Raw genomic sequence first — 19672 nt, forward strand, 5'->3', positions numbered from 1 at the left:
TACATATGAAACATGGCTAATAAGGTAACATTCTTTTCACTGAGCTCAAGAGGTCCCTGTGTACTGTAAGTCTGCTGCAGAGCTCTAGAATAATAATACTATTTCTTGCATTTTAAAAATATCTGAACTATCTCAAAAAGCACTTCAGGAAGAATTATGAGGCTAGGGATATAGCTCAGTTATAAATGCTTGGGAACATGCACAAAGCCTTGAATTTGATCCTACGTATCACAAAAAAATAATAAAAGAGAAAAACAAAACACAATTATAATACTTGTCATAAGCTATTATGACATTATTAAAATCTTCTAATGGATGTCAAAAAAGCTAAATGAGCCAGGTATGGTGGTGCATGGTTTTAATCCCAGTACTTTGTGGGGCAGAGGCAGGCAGATTTCTGTCAGTTCAAATCCAGTCTGGTCTACATAGTGAGTTCCATGAGAGTCAGAGCTACATAGTGAGAGACCCTGGTGGAGGGAACACGACAAACATGTACAAGCCAGACATACTAGTAGGTATGGAATACTTTCAGTATAATCTTTGTTTGCACTTCAAAATTGGTGCCCGAGGCATATGGGTTGTGCTTGTGAGCCCAGCAACTGGAAAGTGCAATCAGGAGGAGCAGAAGCTCAGAACAAACCTCAACCACACAAATGCCAGTCTAAGAACAGTTTAGGTCACAAGAGAACCTGTCTCAAAAAATCAGAGGTGAATAGGGAGAGAGTAGGGGGAAAGCCAGACAAGGGTGACTCACACCTATAATCCCAACACTTAGCAAACTGAAAAGGAGAACCTGCTGAAAGTCAAGCTACAAAGAAAATCTCTGTTTCAAAAAACAAGAAAGAATTTATAACAATACTATAGAATCTTTTAAGGTCTTGAATGAAAACAAATTTGCCAACAATATTGGGTTTTTCTGGGGCTGGAGAGATGGCTCAGTGGTTAAGAGCACTGACTGTTCTTCCAGAGGACCCAGGTTCAATTCCCAGCACCCACATGGCAGCTCACAACTGTATGAAGATCCAGTGGCAGGGGATCTGACACCTTCGCACTAATGCACATAAAAAAATAAAGTTAAATAAGCCCTAAAAAAATTGGGTTTTTCTGAACTTCACTACAGATTATTACTGAGAGTATTATATTTAAAGAACCCATAAGCACCACTTCTAATACTTGGTGAATCCTGATTTAGTCAAAAGCAGAGTTATTTAAAAGCACATACTTTGAAGTTAAAGGCAAGCTAAATCTCAGCTTTTTCACTTAAGAAGTGTGGCCTTAGACAAGTGACTTATCTCTAAACTCAAATATGTCTATTAAACAGGAATTATTATACTTACCATCTAAGATTAGGTGAAAACTGAATGATAAAATACATGTAATGTTCTTACAAGGAAGGTCTACTACATAAGGCCATATGCTTTCTATTAAACAAATATTTGAATAGTTATTAAGCAAACTGTAAAAGTCATGGTTATCCTACATGACCCAAATTTCCAATTAATGAAAATCTGACTAATAAATCCAAATACTACACTTTCGTCCTTTATCATAAACTTAATTCCGGGTTCTAAAGTAAAAAGCTAAAAGACATAAATATGAAAATCAGCAAAGCTATTTTCTTGTTTTTGTATGTTTTAAAATAATCACAAGTAGTTTTAAATAAAGAACAGTATCTGAAAACCTATATAATAATGAGAGCAAATGAAATAAGAAATGATAGGAGCTTTTAAAAGTAAAACCAACATCTTATTAGTCAAAATGTTAAAACAAGGTTTGTTACTAGTCACATCAAAGGTATCTGAGTAAGTTCAAGGCTTAACACTCTATATTTAATCCTGTCATGCTATACAATGTGTGGCTACTTTAAAACAGAATTGAAAACAAGATAAAGAAAGAAGCTTTACGCTTTACGGCTTCGTAGAAGAGAATAAGACAAATGGAATGTTAAATTCTAGCCTATGTAACCTGTAACCTGGCTCTATGAAATGTATTTGAGAATTTTGTTAAAAATTAGCTAAAGCTCAGTAAGAAAAAAAATAGTCCAGTTAAGTGTAAAAAATTATCATTTTATAAACTGCAGCTTACCCTAAGCCAAATAAAATTACCTTCCATGAATTTTATATAGATGCTCAAGATAACTCTGACTCAATCTTTCAGACAAGCTCTAATACACACAATATTTTGATACAGAAAAAAGTACTTGCCTTCATATGGTGTGTCTGGAGGTCCTGCTATTTCTCCTCTTAATTCTGTAAAATTCTCATCTACAAGATCTACTTTAATTTGATTTTTGCTCGTCTTAAAAATAAACAGAAAATAAATGTTAGTTATACCAGCAAGAAGAAAGTCTATTTTAAAATATTACCTAGTAAAAAACTAAAACCCATTTTTCATATTTATCAGCTTTTGTAAACAAGTCAATGCTTTTCTAAAGCCTAAAAAATTTTTCAAGCAAACATATTTTAACTCAATAGTTTTAATAAATAGTACCAATTTGAACAAGAGCACAATTGCTTGCTGACCTTATAAGAATTTTATTAAAACCGGGCGATGGTGGCGCACGCCTTTAATCCCAGCACTCGGGAGGCAGAGGCAGGCGGATCTCTGTGAGTTCAAGACCAGCCTGGTCTACAAGAGCTAGTTCCAGGACAGGCTCCAAAGCCACAGAGAAACCCTGTCTCGAAAAACCAAAAAAAAAGAATTTTATTAAAGACAAATTATCTTTTTGGCCAATTCAGTGAATTGCTATTCATCTGCAGTTGGCTGCTAAAATACTACCTCTACACTATCTCTGCTCAATCACAACATCTATGGTTTAGTAAAAGTCATTTAGGTCATAAGCTCTCATTTGAATTAATCATAACAACTCTAGATATTGATTAAATTACTATACCATCCACTACAATGATAAACACTCTAGGTAAGGCATTCCTTTCCATGGTAAAAGCCTAAATTTGTTACTAGAATCTGCTAATGCCTTTATTTTTCTGTTTCATTATAATGCCTTATTTTTATGCTTCATTTACTTCAATGACAACTATCTTCTGACTGTAACAAACCTATTTTAAACTTATCTAAATCTATTTGTTTTGCACTTAATGCTTCTCCAAGTATTTTCATAACCTTGTGACACCCATCCTCAAGAGCCATGGTAACCTTAAATAATTCAAAAAAAACATCCAATGTGACTACGTGAGCATTCTCTTTTAAAGGATCTACCTCACCTGCCTGCAAATAAGCTGTCTCCACTTACCGCCTTATGCTTCCCTTGTTATTTTACTAGTCTACATACTGAACGCTCATAATTTACCAGTTTCCTCAACTTAAAACTAAGCTCCTAATGTACAAGTTTTTTATTTGAATTCCATATTTTAATAAGTAACAAGCTTACATTTATGATAGAGTTTCACAAAAGACTCAACAGTAAATGTTATGGTTTTTATAAGCACTTTCTAAATGGATGGAATAGCAAGAATTACTATTGCTTAATGTCTTTAGCATCTTCTTTCACCTCTAAAAAACCATCAATCAGTTTTACTATTTTATATAATATATATTTTCAGTATAGAAACACTATATAACTCAAAATCCACATTTTTAAGTTTTTATCCCTCACAGTATTTTAATAAAAGCACACGATGAAAAAACATGACTTTTATGCATCCTAAAAGGTAATGGTTTCTTTCATAACTTCTTTCTATCTGAGATGACAGTAGCTCATTTTTTTCAAAATATTTTTGTTAAAAAGATTATTAATGATAAATATACACAAGAACCTCTTCCTGTACGTTAGAAAATTAGCACTATTTGTATTTGTGGTGGGGGAAATGTATATTTTAGTAAAGTAAAAATACTTTATCCATTATGTACAAGAGTGATAAACTGGAGGCACCAAGTTTTAGCAACCAGTTTAAGCACTAACACAAGTATTAACTTCATACTTCATTTCTCCCACTAGGAATTTTAAGGAAATCATCAGTGCTTTCAAACACCACTACAGAGCATCCACAATCAAACTTCTTTGTAAAATGAAGTAAAATGAAAAATGTTGCAATAGGACTAACGGATCTAATTAGTCAAGTTTTTGAAAGGGAAAGAGAAGGTAATAAATTAGAAAGAAAACTGCTTTTCTTGCAGTTGTCCCAATTATTTTGTTAGTAAAAAAAAAACTAGGTAAATAATTATTAATTTTTAGACCTGTCCTTCTATCTGTCCACATTACCCCCATATTATAATTCAGAGGGGGAAAAATGGATCTTTTTTCACCCTTGAGAAAAAACATTATTAGTGCATGAAGAATTTACTAAATCAGCTCAAGAAAATACCATTACTATGATGAATCACAATATAAAGAATCATGGTCTAGAGTAGGGTCTTTATCTGCAGATAACTAAAGTTAAAAAAAATGAAAATTTAAAAACAAAAATTTTCAAAACTCAATTTCTCTATCAATTTAGTAATTATTTTTTAGAGCTTCATGGTTTGATTTAAACATCCAATTATTCCACAACCCGAACCTCCCACTATCCTAACAAAGATCTCAGTGTGACTCAGGAAGGTCAGGAAATGTGGGCAACAGCCCTAGAAAAGCCGAGGCCTCTGGAGTCAACTGTGTGCTGAGCCCGGCTGCCCCTGACTCATGCAGTACTTCAGGGTACATCACTAAACCTGGAACTTTCACTTTTATTACCAGAAAATGAGAATTTGTCTTACAATAATTTTGATAACATAAATTTTACTATTTCTGTAAGTTATTTCCTTTTGTTGTTTTTGTTTCTAGAGGGGGTAGTGGTGGTACTGGGATCAGTCCCTGGGCCTCTGGGCATGCTAGGTAAGACACCACCAGCACCTTCCTCAGAGTAAATAAGTTACCTATTACCCTTTGCTTAACAACAAGTACCTACAAACCTTTGATTACAAAGCCTTATTTTGGTTTGGTTTTGTTTATTGTTTGGTTTTCCAACACAGGATTTCTCTATTTAACAGCACTGGCTGTCCTGGAACTCATTCTATGGACCAGTCTGGCTTCGAACTCAAGAGATCTGCCTGCCTCTGCCTTCCCAGTATTGAGATTCCTTAATCCAGTCCCTGTGCCGCTGCCACCACCCAGCTACTAAACCTTATTTTATAATTTACTTCTCAGTGGAGGCTGCCAGACTACTAATGGAAACATAATGTCTAAGAAGGAAAACCAACATGTTACCCATGAAGAGTGCAACAACCAGAGGCTGTAGCATTTACACAAACCCCTGAAGGGCGGTATTTTGTCATTGCAACTTCAGTGAGGGTAACTGCAAAGCTGTTACCCTCATTGAAACTCGGTAACTTTCTTCTACAGTTCTAGTCTTGGGTTATCTGATACTCCTTTGATCCACAAAGTATTATTAATGCCTAAGTACAAAATTGATGGCCAGGCACGGTGGTGCACACCTTTAACTGCAGGACTAGGGAGGCAGAGGCAGGCACCTCTTTAAGTATGAAGCTATATAACAAGCCCCAAGGACAGTAAGAAAAACCCAGTCTCAAAACTTAAGGGGGAGGGAGAAGAGATGAGTAAAAGACAGAGCTCCTAGTAAGCAATATAACTATTAAAACACAACAAAGCAGCCGGGCGGTGGTGGCGCACGCCTTTAATCCCAGCACTCGGGAGGCAGAGGCAGGCGGATCTCTGTGAGTTAGAGACCAGCCTGGTCTACAGAGCTAGTTCCAGGACAAGCTCCAAAGCCACAGAGAAACCCTGTCTCGAAAAGAAAAGAAACAAAAACAAACAAACAAAAAAGCAAAGCACCATAGAACACTGAAGATAATATGTATGAAGATAAGTAAATGGACATTACTGCTAATGAAAAAGTGCAGAATCATTTGGTTAAGAGTGCCTACACAGCATATCTGAGGCCAGCCTAGACTACACAAGACCTTGGCTCAAAAGAAGGAAAAAAGAGAAAAACAGGGGAGGAGAAAAGAAATGGTAAGCCACATGGTTCAGTAAGCAAAGGGAGTTGACACTTTCTAAAGTGTGAAGTAGCAATTTGTGTTATTACTGTTTTTTTCAGTCTCCCTATGCAACCCAGGCCAACCTCAAACCTGTGGCAATCTTTCTGCCTCAGCCTACTAAGTGCTGTGATTTTGGTTATGTGTCGCCATCCACACGGAATATTGAAGATCAAAGCAAGGCTTTTGCACATGCTGGGATAGGCACTCTACCCAGATGAGATGCATTACTAGCCAATAAATAATGTATTTGTTGTTACTGAGTATGGGTGTTACAAGTATGTAAATGCCTGTGCACTACTTGCTTGTCTAGTACCTATGGAGGTCAAAAGAGGCTATTGGATCCCCTGGAACTGGAGTTACAGAATACGATATCTGGGAATTGAAACCAGGTCATCTGGAAAAGTTGCAAGTGCTCTTAACTCCCAAGCTATCTCTCTAGCCCAATGACTACATTTTTAAAAAGTAAACACTTTCAACTACATCTTGCTTGCATTTATTCTAAAATGAAATTTTCATCCAAATATCAAGCTAACATGGTAGTGAATATCTATAATCCTAAGCATTAGCAACGCAGAAGTATAAGAATCACTCAAGTTCAGGGCCAGCCTGGTCTATCTACCTATAAAGTTCCAATCCAGATGGACTACTTCGCCAGACTGTCTGAAAAGGGAGTTGGAGCCGGGTAGTGGTGGCGCATGCCTTCAATCCCAGCACTCAGGAGGCAGAGGCAGGCGGATCTCTGGGAGTTCGAGGCCAGCATGGTCTACAAGAGCTAGTTCCGGGACAGGCTCCAAAACCACAGAGAAACCCTGTCTCGAAAAACCAAACCAAAAAAAAAAGGGGGAGGGGGGAGTTGGGATATGCGCTTTCATGCACCTCCCAAGCTGTGGTAAATAAAAGTGGGTTTACTTCAGATTACCCATAATGTTACTATTATTTGATGTTTCCAAGCAGGGGTTGTCCTAGTAACTACATACAGCTTGAACTCACGTGAACTTTGCTCACATGATGTTGCTTAACCCTCCAAATACCATCAATATATAAACTAACTGGGCTGGAGAGATGGCTCAGAGGTTAAGAGCACTGGCTGCTCTTCCAGAGGTCCTGAGTTCAATTCCCAGCAACCACATGGTGGCTCACAACCATCTGTACTGAGATCTGGTGCCCTCCTCTGGCGTGCGGGCATACATCGAGGAAGAATGTTGTATACATAATAAATAAATCTTTAAAAAATATATATATAAACTAACTGATGAATAAAATTGGCTATTACATGAGACTTTAGTCCACTATTTTTAGGCTACATTCTCAAGGTTCATGCTACAACTAGAGCAGTAACACTCTACCACAGAGTTACATCCCTCCACCCCTAGAATAAAGAAGTTATCAATTTAAACCGTGCACTGGTGACAAATGCCTTTAATCCCAGCCTGGTTTACAAAGCAGGTTCCAGGCAGCCAGGGCTGTTACAGAGAGAAACCCTGTCTTGAAAAACCAAGAAAGTAAAAAATAAAGAAATTATTAATTTAAGATGGGCATGGTAATTCAAATTTATAATCCTAAACACTTGGGAAGCTGGAGACCACACTGGACTAGACAGTGAATTCTATGCCAGTCTCAACTACATAATGAGAACCTATCTGAGAGGAAGAGAAAGTACACCAGAAACTGAGGGAAGAAAATAATTTGATTCTCCACTAATTGTTTGAAATACAGATTATTAAAGTTTAGCAGCTACCATTTGTTAAGTTACAAAGAAAGCTAGGACTAGTCTCAGTACCTGTCACTCCTCCCAGTAAGTCTCAGCCCCCTATCCCAAATCTCTCCCTCCCAGGGGCTGGGTTTCCCTTTCTCCGCCTTCTCTTCCCTAGGTAACTCAGGTATTTTGACTATATGCCCCCCTTGGTTTCTTGGTTGCCTCTGCTCCTGGATCTCTTAGTCTGTTTGCCCCTCCTTTCTCTTCCTCTCTCACCACCCCCCTTCTATCTCATAGTCTGGTTCAATCTGCTTGTCATGTTCCGTCTGGACCCTTCCAGATTCATCAAATCTATAATAAACCCTCTCCTTGCCATACCTTAAAGCAAACATGACCTTGTTTTTTTATTCATCAATATTTTTTTAATTTAATACATAATTCTACAACATGCGTTGTTTACCTTTCATTTATTACTCAACAGCTTGTATTTGAATAAGTCAAAATTTTTATCTCTCCGGGTGGTGGCGGTGCACGCCTTTAATCCCAGCACTTGGGAGGCAGAGGCAGGCAGATCTCTGTGAGTTCGAGACCAGCCTGGTCTACAAGAGCTAGTTCCAGGACAGGCTCCAAAGCTACAGAGAAACCCTGTCTCAAGAAAAAAAAAAAAATTTTTTTTTATCTCAACTTTTTTTGGTTTTGGTGCTGGGGATCAAGCCCATAGTGCCTTGGGCATGATTAACAGGATTTCTACCAGAGCTAACACCTATAGTCCAAAAACAGATTTTTTTTTTTAAATTATGAAGCATGAGGTGTGTAATGTTCCCAAAGAAGAGTTGACATGAGGGGCTGGAGAGTTGGCTCAGAGGTTAAGAGCATTGCCTGCTCTTCCAAAGGTCCTGAGTTCAATTCCCAGCAACCACATGGTGGCTCACAATCATCTGCAATGGGGTTTGGTGCCCTCTTCTGGCCTGCAGGCATACATACAGACAAAACATTGTATACATAACAAATAAATAAATAAATATTTTAAAAAAAGTTGACATGAAAACCCAGGGAATAAGACATACTAGGAAAGTGAGGACAGGCAAACACATTAAGAGCAGGTTTCTCTGTGTAGCCCTCAATGTCTCTGTAGACCAGGCTAGCCTCAAACTCAGAGATTCACCTGCCTCTGCTTCCCATACTGGAACTAAATGAGTGTGCTACAACACTTTACTGCTTTGTGGTATTGTTTTATTTTGGAATTTTTTTTACTTCATAAATTTGTTGGTTGGCATGTGACGGCCTAAACAACGGTTGCACTGTTCATGACAAAACGGGACATCTTGTGTCATGTTTCACATGTGCAAAAAAGCTTAATAAAAGGAGTAAGCCCTGCCCAGTGTGCAGACAACCAATTCAAATAATTGTGCTTATTTCAGCTAGCTGACCTGGCCATAGAAATAGAATTATATATTTCTAACTATATAACCCCCAAATTAGATAACATGAGTTTTATTTTTATCTGCATATACTAAAGCAAAAGTGTCTCAGTCCATATAAAATTTGTTGTATGATCTTTAAAAAAGACAATTTGTTGGTTGGTTCGTTAGTTGGTCAGTTTTGGTTGTGGGTTTTCTTTTTAGCCAGGGTATCATGTCTAAAATTGTTTAGTATTTATTACCTGTAAATGTTTGATTAGTATACCAATAATACAAACTTATATACTTAAGAGTACAAAAACATTTCTTGGGCAGTAAAAAATCATAATTAGAAAAAGTTCAAGAAGACTTAAAATTAGTTATGGTAATACCTTAAAAGAACCACTTACATAGCAATTTTTTAAAGACTTATTTATTTTATAAATATGAATGTTTTGCCCACATGCTTATCTGTGTGCCATGTGCTTGCCTAATGCTCAAAGAGGTCAAAAGAGGGAACTGAACTGGCAAGAACTAGAGTTACAGATGGTTGTGAGCCACCTTGTGGGTGCTAGGGGCTGAACCCAGGTCGTATAAAAAAAGTAAGAAGCGCTCTTAACCTTATTTGTCTCTCCAGTCCCCTAGCTATTTTTCTTAAACTGGCTCTATATCCACTAATTTACAGCACCCCTATGATGGTATGAATGAGGCCCGTAGATCTGAATGCTTGGTCATTAAGGAGTGGCACCACTTGACAGGGATTATAAAGTGCACTCCCGTTGGAGGAAGTGTCACTGGTGGCGAGCTTTGGGAATTCAAATGCTCAAGCTAGGCCTAGTATCGATCAATCTCTCTTCCTGCTGCCTGCCACTCCTGAAGTAGAACTCTCGGCTACCACACCAACACCAGTCTGCCTACATGCCACCATGCTTCTTGCCATGACAATGGACCAAATTTCTGAACTATAAGCAAGCCCTAATTAAATACTTTCCTTCAGGAAGGCATGGTGGCACATGGCACACACCTTTAATTCCAGCATTCCAGAGGCAGAGGTAGGTAGATCTCTGTGAGTTCCTATGATCCTAAAGGTGGAGGACAGATAAATTCAAGACCAACACAGATTACATAGTGAAAACTGTCTTTAAAATATATTTTATGTGTATTTTATATATGTGCATATTTTATGTATATTATTTATATATATATATATATATCACATATTAATTGGCATGAGCTTGATGAACTCATGACTTTAGTAATAGTTAAGTATAATACAATTCCCCCTTTAAAAAACTTATTAGCTTAGGGCTGGACATGGCTCAGGGTTTAAGAGCACTGACAGCTCTTTCAGAGGTTCCAAGTTCAATTCCCAACAACCATCTATAATAGTATCTGATGCCCTCTTCTGGACAGTAGGTTTAGTTTACATGCAGAGCACTCATACATAAACTATTAATAGATAAAATTTAAAAAGAAAAAAGCTTAACTTAGAGGCTGGAGAAAAGGCTCAGTGGTTAAGAGCACTGGCTATTCTTCCAGAGGACCTGGGTTCAATTCTTAGCCCACATGGTAACTCACAACTACCTGTAATTCCAGTTCCAGGGGATCTACCCTCACACAGACAAACATGTAGGTAAACACCAATGCAAATAAATAAGTCATTTAAAAAAAAAAGCTTATCTTAGGTAAATAAACTCAATTCCATAAAAAGATATCCCACTCAGGATTGAACCGTATAGTGAGAAAATACTAAAACATGTTTAAATTTCAGTGTCTACAGTCCTTATAAAGAAATACTTAATGTAACAAAGAAAATATGTATATTAAAGGGGGAAGACACATATAGCATACATAAGATTCTACTTTGATTAAATAGGGGTGGGGGAAAGACCTACTAGATAGATGTCTCAGTGGACCCAAACATCCATACAGCAGATCCTAACTATCTGTAACTCCAGTTCCAGGACATCCCAAGTAGTCTTCTGGCCTCCATGGGCACCAAGCTCACATGTAGTAAACAGACATACATGCAGGCAGTACCAAAAAAAAAAATTTTTTTTTAATTCCTTTAAAAAAGAAAGAAAAAGAAACAAAGAAAGAAAGAATCTAGGGCTGGTAATTCTACCTACTCAGGAAATTGAGGCAAGATGATTTCAAGTTCAAAACCAACCAGATCAACTTTTTTTTTTTTCCCCCCGAGACAGGGTTTCTCTGTGGTTTTGGAGCCTGTCCTGGAACTAGCTCTTATAGACCAGGCTGGTCTCGAACTCACAAAGATCCGCCTGCCTCTGCCTCCCAAGTGCTGGGATTAAAGGCGTGCGCCACCACCGCCCGGCAACCAGATCAACTTAGTGAGAGCTTGTGCCAAAATAAAAGGTAAAGAGGGCTGGAGATGTATGTAGCTCTGTGGCACAGTATCTGCCTAGCATGGGAGAACTCCTGTGTTCAATCTTCAGGACTATAAAACAAAAGACAAGAACGCTGGCATCAATGACAATCTTGTACAGCGGTTCTCTGTGGGCTGCAACCCCTTTGGGTGTTGAGCCACCCTTTTACAGGGGTCATATATCAGATATTCTGATTATCACATATTTATATTGCAATCTGTAACAGTAGCAAAATTAAAGTTATGAAGTAGCAATGAAAATAACCACAACGTGAGGAATTGTACTAAAGGGTCACAGCATCAGGAAGGTTGAGAACCACTGATCTAGTTTTATGAAAAACAGTATAGGCTTACTTTCATCTTTTTGTATTTAGGAAAGGCTTTTTAAATTTTATAGGAGGAAAAAAAAACCACCAGGCAATGATAGGGCATTCCTTTAATCCCAGCACTCAGGAGGCAGAGACAGGTAGATGTCTGTGAGTTCGAGGCCAGCCTGGTCTACATGCCAAGTTTGAGGACAGGCTCCTAGCTACAGAGAAACACTATCTTTAAAAAAAAAAAAAATTGGGCTGGAGAGATGGCTCAGTGGTTAAGAGCATTGCCTGCTCTTCCAAAGGTCCTGAGTTCAATTCCCAGCAACCACATGGTGGCTCACAACCATCTGTAATGAGATCTGGTGCCCTCTTCTGGCCTGAAGGCATACATGTAGACAGACTATTATATACATAGTAAATAAATAAATATTTAAAAAAAAAATTATGTGTATGAGTGTTTTGCTTACATGTGACCTGCAAAGGTCACAAGGGGGCATCAGATTTTGGAAATGCATAGTTGTAAGTTACCATATGGGTGCTGGGAATCAAACCCAGGTCCTTGGCAAAAGTAACAAATGCTCTTTATCACTGTACTGAGACATCTCTCCAGCATCAACTGAACATTTTTTTACTTCTCACAAAAAGCAATAAGACAGGACTGTGTTACAAACAATTATTGATTAATAAACTACAAACCCTCATTCTTCTATTGATTTTGTTGTTGTTTCTTTGTTTGTGTGTGCTTGGAGACAGGGTTTCTCTGTTTAGTGCTGGCTGTCCTGGAACTCACTCTACAAACAGGCTGGCTACCTGCCTCTGCCTCCAGAGTGTTAGGATTACAGGTGTGCACCACCACAGCCCGGCTTCAAACCCTTATTCTTAGGATAATCTCCAATTTTTTAATCAACAAAAATCATACCTTCCCCCCAAATTATTTTATTGCACCCAGATTCCCATTTGCCTTGAATTAAGGTCACTTTCTTTAGCCCTGCAAACCCAACAAGCAGCTAGCTTCAATCCACCATGAACACTCTGGTTATTTATAATATCCTTACTTTTCTCCTTAGTTCAGATTCCAGGAACATTTGTTAATTAACACTCTCACTCTTGACAAACCTGATTTGTTTTCTTTCATGGTATTCATTTTTAAAAGCCCCCATTTAACTCATTTCCCAATTAACTTAAAATAAAATAAATAAAATAACCACTGTTCCTCTCACCCCAAGGCACCACTAATAGAGAAAACACAACCACTGTTAATTGGTTTGTTAAAGGGCAGACTGAAAATTCCAACTAAAAATTAACATTGTCCTAAGTGTTTTCTATTAAAGATTAATCTTCCCACTTTGTTATGAGTGCCACCATACCCTTTTCTTTTTCAGAAACTTTGCAACTTCCCTTGCAATCTTGTTGGGGAAAAAACATTCGGATTACTCTCTAGCATCATCAAGTTCTCCTACCACCAACACACAACTCACTGCACTATCAGTTCTTTCCAGAGCTCCCTCCAGCCTGACTGCCTCAGCTCAACACGCCCTCTCATCTCCACTCTCCTATGCCACTTTCTCACTACCTCTCAGTAACCCATTCCAATCAGACTTATCTTCACCTTTCCAATACAAACTCCAGCAAGGACATCTATGGCAATTACACTGAAAATTCGATGGTAATATTCCTTTCAGCAACCTAACGGGCCAATTTCTTTCTAACACTCTATTCTTGGCTTTAGTGACACCATGCACTTCAGCTTTTCTTAACACAAGGAATAACTCATTCTATCCTCTGTTAGTGATCTTCAGTTACAATTTCAGTATGTACAAAAGGCTAAACACAAAGACCAGGACTTCATCCTAAATCTCTATTTTAGGCTATTTCCCCATAAGACTCCCCAGCTGAGGCTTTAAATACATCACCTGCTTACCTTACCTATGTCAAATCTCTCTCCAGATCTCGCCTCCAGACTCATAAACTCAACTGCTTGCTTGTTATTTCCACCAACATAAACCTAAAAAGGACATAGCAAAATTCTTGCTCTTTTCCATCTATCTCAAAAATTAGCACTGCCACTAATGACTAAAAGCAAAGCCAAGTTTTGCTAATCCACTGATCTTGCTGCTGTGCCTTTTAAGCATATCCCAGCACTACCAATACTCTTCAGGTCCCTACTCAACTCAGGCCCAATTTACTGTCATCTCTTGTCCAAGTTACCTAGACAGTTTCCCAAATGATCATTCTGCTTTTTTCCCTACTCTTTCTCCATAGCAAGCTAATGAATCTCCCTTCTGAACAGGGTGGTACAAACCTGGGCTGACACCACTTGAGACAGGTAGGAAGATCTGGAATTCAAGGCCAACCTACTCTACACAGCTTCATACCTGACGAGAAAAACAGACAATTTCCCCTTTTCTTTTTTACTGGGAGTCTATCAAAACACATTCTTGAACATTGTTATTTATCTGTGCATGGGGTAGGGGGGCATGTATAGATGAGAAGACAATTTGTAATAGATGGCCCCTTTCCACCATGTGTGTCTTTTCCTGCTGAACTTCAGATGTTATCTGGAAAATTATTTTGAGAATTTAAAAACAAAAGGCACATCCTTAAGGACTATAGATTGAACATGAAAAGTAGTCTATTAGCTGGGCATAGTCATATCTTTCTGTAATCCCAGCACTCAGCAGGCTGAGATAGAAAGGTCAAGGTTAAAGCCAGTTTAGGAAACAGGTCACATACATAGCAGGACCCCATCTCAGAAATCAATAATGCTAAAACCACCTGGAACACCTCCTTTAGACTTCCCCTACTTATCTAAATTACAGATTACTATCTTGTTTCTTGTTATATCCAGAAAGGCAAACCTCCAGATCAGTGGTTCTCAACCTGTGGGTAGCACCTGCAGATATTTTCATTACAATTCCTAACAGTAGTAAAATAACAGTTATGAAGTAGCAACAAAATAATTTTATAGTGGGGATCACAACATGAGGAACTGTATTAAAAGGCTGCAGCATTAGGAAGGTGGAGAACCACTGATTTAGTTCCTTTTTCCTCTAATCCCACCCATACCCTCACACCCCTTACCTCCCAACCCCCTTCATTCCCCCCATTCACTCACTCTCACACACACACACACACACACACACACACACACACACAAACCACCCAAACTTTGTCTTTTCCTTTAAACCCCACATTGACTCCCACAGTTATTTAAAACCCAAATTTCTCTCTTAAAACATGTGATCTGGATCCTACCAGATCATCTTTCATCACTGCCCAAATTCCTACTATGTTTAAACAGACCCCGTTTCTTCTGAGTACTGACCTTAACAGTTTCAAGACCAAGGACTATGCAGTAAGACTACCACTGCTAATGTCTGAAAACAATAAAGCGGGGGTGGGGGGTCAGATGCAGTGGCACACACCTTTAATCTCAGCAACCAGACCTTTAGTGACTTTAGCACTTGCAAGACAAGAGGTAGGTGGACTACGAGTTCAGAGTTCAAGGCCAGCCTTGACTGCACAGTGTAGCTGAGTAGCTGTTACTTCCAGGACAAACGAGGCTACACAGGGAAATCCTATCTTGAAATTAAAAAGGTCAATGGTGGTGAAAAATTCAAGGTCATTCTCAGCTACGTAGTGAAGTCAAGGCTGGCCTGGGATATAAGGCCTTGTCTCAAAACAAAATGAAGACGTAGATGAGAGATAAAAAGAAAAAGGAAATATTTCCATGGTGGAATTACACATAACCTTTACTATCTATCTAAAGCAAACCTGTAGCATATATTTACAAAAACTAAGAAGATAATTAAACCGAGTGGTGGTGGCGCATGCCTTTAATCCCAGCACTCAGGAGGTAGAGGCGGATCTCTGTGAGTTTGAGAACAGCCTGGACTTGAGTTCCAGGACTGGCTTCAAAGCTACTGAGAAACCCTGTCTTGAACCCCCATCTTCCCCCCCAAAAAAAGAAGAAAAAGTAAAGTAATTAAGCTGGGCAAGGTGAGCCCATGCTTTCCATCTCAGGAGGCAGTATCAGGCTCATCTCTGTCTACAGCCTGATCCACATAGCAAGTTCAAGACCAGCCAGGGACACATATGACACCCTGTCTCAAAAGAAATGGATGGGGAAAGGAGGAAGACAAAAAAAAAAAGATAATTAAGTAATTTCTTACCATCTTTAGTTGTCATCATTATCAGCTTTCCATACATAAGTAAATATATTCAAATTTACCCTCCAAGTATTGTTGTGTAAGGGTTATTCCCAAGTAACTCTCTCTCTGAGGTCAAACTAAATTACTCAACCTTACAGCTTCCCTTAGGCTATACACACACACTTAAAATTAGCTGTTCAGTATCTCACTGCCTTAGTAGGCAAAATCTACTCAGTAAAGCAATGACAATGTCTATTTTATTAACGCAAGCAATACTCAATATCTGTTGAATAGAGAAAAGACTATGAAGATAAACGAAAGAACCCACAGATACAGATGATGTCATAATATACTACATAGATATCCCTTGAGATCTTCAAAGGGGAAACAACAAAAGCCAAAATAACTTCCTTTTGCAACCTTACTTCCTAGGTTTTTTGTTTTGTTTTGGTTTGGTTTTTGGTTTTTGGAGACAGGGTTTCTCTGTAGCTTTGGAGCCTGTCCTGGAACTAGCTCTTATAGATCAGGCTGGCCTCGAACTCACAGAGATCCACCTGCCTCTGCCTCTGCTGGGATTAAAGGCGTGCGCTACTACCACCCGGCAACTTCCTAGTTTTTCACCTGGACGTTCATTTCTAAATAGAGGACTCAACTAAATTAGTAGCTCATACATTGAATAGATGAGCACCCTGACCTGGAGCCCATCTTTAACAATTTTACACTTCTCCTAGTTACAGAGCAGAACAAAATTATTACTTTCATGATGGCTGGGATAAGCTCCCCAAAAAGATCTTTAAATTTATTTAACTAGGTCACCACCTTTGATGATACATCAGTAGTTTTTTGTTTGGTTGGTTGTTTTTAAAAAAAAAAAAAAAACAACAACAGGGTCCTCTGGGTAGCCCTGGATGTCCTGTCTCTATAGAAGCAAGAGATTCTCCTGCTTCTGCCTCCCAAGTACTGGGACTAAAGTTGTGCACCATCACACCTGGCACATCCCCATTTCTTATGGGGCAATTGGAGGATAGTGCAGCACCTCACAAAGTAAACATCTTAGGACAAAAGGTATGAGCAAATCCAGAGACATTTAAAAAAAACAAAAAACAAAAACGGCCTGGAGCTGTAGAGATGGCTCAGAGGTTAAGAGCACTGACTGCTCTTCCAGAGGTCCTGAGTTCAATTCCCAGCAACCACATGGTATCTCAAAATCATCTATGAGATCTGGTGCCCTCTTCTAGTGTGCAGACATACATGCTAACAGAACATTATACATAATAAATGTTCTTGGTGGGTTTTTTGTTTTGTTCGAGATGTGGTTTCTCTGTGTAGCTTTGGAGCCTGTCCTTGAACTTGCTCTGTAGACCAGGCTAGCCTAGAACTCACAGAGATCTTCCTGCCTCTGCCCCCCCAAGTCCTGGCAAGTGCCACCACTACCAAGCTAATAAATCAATCAAAAAATAAAAAATGAATTAAATAAAATTTTTTTTAAAAAAGGCCGGACAGCTGGGCATGGAGGCACACACACCTTTAATCTCAACACTCTAGGAAGAGGTTAAGAGTTCAAGACCTGTTCTATATAATGAGGTCCAGTCCAGCCAGGCTACACATACCTTGCACGGGGACAAGGTCTGACATACATAACCATCCAGGGCTGGGGATATGACTGAATACTACAAATGAGGTACTAAGTTTGCATGGAAGCAGAGATATCTTAGGCAAGCACTTGGGTTAATTTAGAAACCAGACACAGCATAAACCTGTAATCCCAGCATTCAAGAAGCTGAGGCTAAATTGTAAGCCCTTTCTCATTCAAAATAATAAATGGATGAAAGCTGTTGCAGGATATTTGTATACTGTGTGAAAATGTAATCTGTGATTGGTATAATAAAAAGCTGAACGGCCAATACCTAGGCAGGAGGTATAGGTAGGACTTCTAGGCACAGAAAGGACTACGGGAAAAAGAGAAGCAGAGTAGTCAGCCAAACGTGGAAGAAGCAGCAGGGGCAGTACAGAGAGATGAGTTAACAAGTCACAGAACAGTATATAAATTACAAAATACAGGTTATGTGATAAGAACTAGTTAGGAACAAGACTAAGATAAGGCTAAGTGAGCATTCATATTAGTAAGAAGTCTCTATGTCATTCCTTGTGAGCTGGCAGCCCAAAGAAAAAATGAACTACAGAAAACATTTACTTATAAAACAATTATTTAGCCCAGCAAAATTCTTCAAAGACTTCGAAAGAATGAAAAAGCAAAAAACCCAGGATAGCCAAAACAATCCTGGGCAATAAAAGAACTTCTGGAGTCATCACAATCCCTGACTTCAAACTCTACTACAGAGCTACAGTACTGAAAACAGCCTGGTACTGGCATAAGAACAAACAGGAGGACCAATGAAGCCAAACAGAAGACCCGGATATCAATACACACATCTTTGAACACCTGATCCTTGATAAAGAAGCAAAAAGTATCAAATGGAAAAAAGAAAGCATATTTAACAAATGGTGCTGGCATAACTGGATATCAACATGCAGAAGAATGAAAATAGACCCATATCTATCACCATGCACAAAACTCAAGTCCAAATGGATCAAAGACCTTAACATAAAGCCAGCCAGCCACACTGAACCTTATAGAAGAGAAAGTGGAAAGTACACTTGAACGCATTGACCGCTTCCTGAATATAACCCAGCAGTACAGACACAGAGAAACAATTAATAAATGGGACTTCCTGAAACTGAAAAGCTTCTGTAAAGCAAAGGACACAGTCAACAAGACAAAACAGCCTACAGAATAGGAAAAGATCTTCACTAACCCCACATCAGACTGATCTCCAAAATATACAAAGAACTCAAGAAATTGAACACCAGAAGATCATATAATCCAATAAAAAAAATGGAGTACAGAGAACTCTCAACAGAGGAATCTAAAATGGCTGAAACACACTTAAGGAAATGTTCAACATCCTTAGTCACCAGAGAAATGCAAATCAAAACAACTCTGAGATTCCATCTTACACCTGTAAGAATGGCCAAGATCAAAGACACTGATGACAACTTTTGCTGGAGAGGTTGGGGGGGGGGGGGGGGACACTCCTGCATTGCTAGTAGGAATGCAAGCTGTACAACCCCTTTGGATGTCAGTGTGGCAATTTCGCAGAAAATTAAGAAACAACCTTCCGGGGGCTGGAGAGATGGCTCAGTGGTTAAGAGCATTGCCTGCTCTTCCAAAGGTCCTGAGTTCAATTCCCAGCAACCACATGATGGCTCACAACCATCTGTAAAGAGGTCTGGCGCCCTCTTCTGGCCTTCAGGCATACAGACAGAATATTGTATACATAATAAATAAATAAATAAATAAATAAATATTTAAAAAAAAAAAAGAAAGAAACAACCTTCCTCAAGACCCAATAATACCACTTTTGGGTATATATCCAAAGGATGCCCAATTGTGCAACAAGGACATGTGCTCAACTGTGTTCATAGAAGCTTAGTTTGTCATAGCCAGAACCTGGAAACAATCTAAATGCCCCTCGATCGATGAATGGATAGGAAAAATTTACACAAAGGAGTACTACACAGCAGAAAAAATAACGACAGCTTGAATTTTGTAGGAAAATGGATGGAGCTAGAAAACATTATTGTGAGTGAGGTAACCCAGACACAGAAAGACAATTATCACATGTACTCACTCATAGGTGGTTTTTAAACATAAAGCAAAGAAAGCCAGC

At 38.7% G+C, this 19672-nt stretch overlaps 1 protein-coding gene across 1 annotated transcript in view; it reads right to left on the reverse strand.

Moving 5' to 3' along the window:
- Ube2k (ubiquitin conjugating enzyme E2 K) overlaps positions 1-19672 on the reverse strand; it is a 57424-nt gene that overhangs the window by 26267 nt on the left and 11485 nt on the right. The window contains exon 2 of the mRNA XM_041671054.1: positions 2205-2298. Within this exon, the coding sequence (XP_041526988.1) occupies positions 2205-2298 (94 nt within the window). The remainder of the gene's footprint in view (positions 1-2204; positions 2299-19672) is intronic.

The sequence above is a fragment of the Microtus oregoni genome, unplaced genomic scaffold (assembly GCF_018167655.1).
Source record: "Microtus oregoni isolate MIOR12 unplaced genomic scaffold, Mior012 000021F_ref0000039, whole genome shotgun sequence".
Lineage (NCBI taxonomy): Eukaryota > Metazoa > Chordata > Mammalia > Rodentia > Cricetidae > Microtus > Microtus oregoni.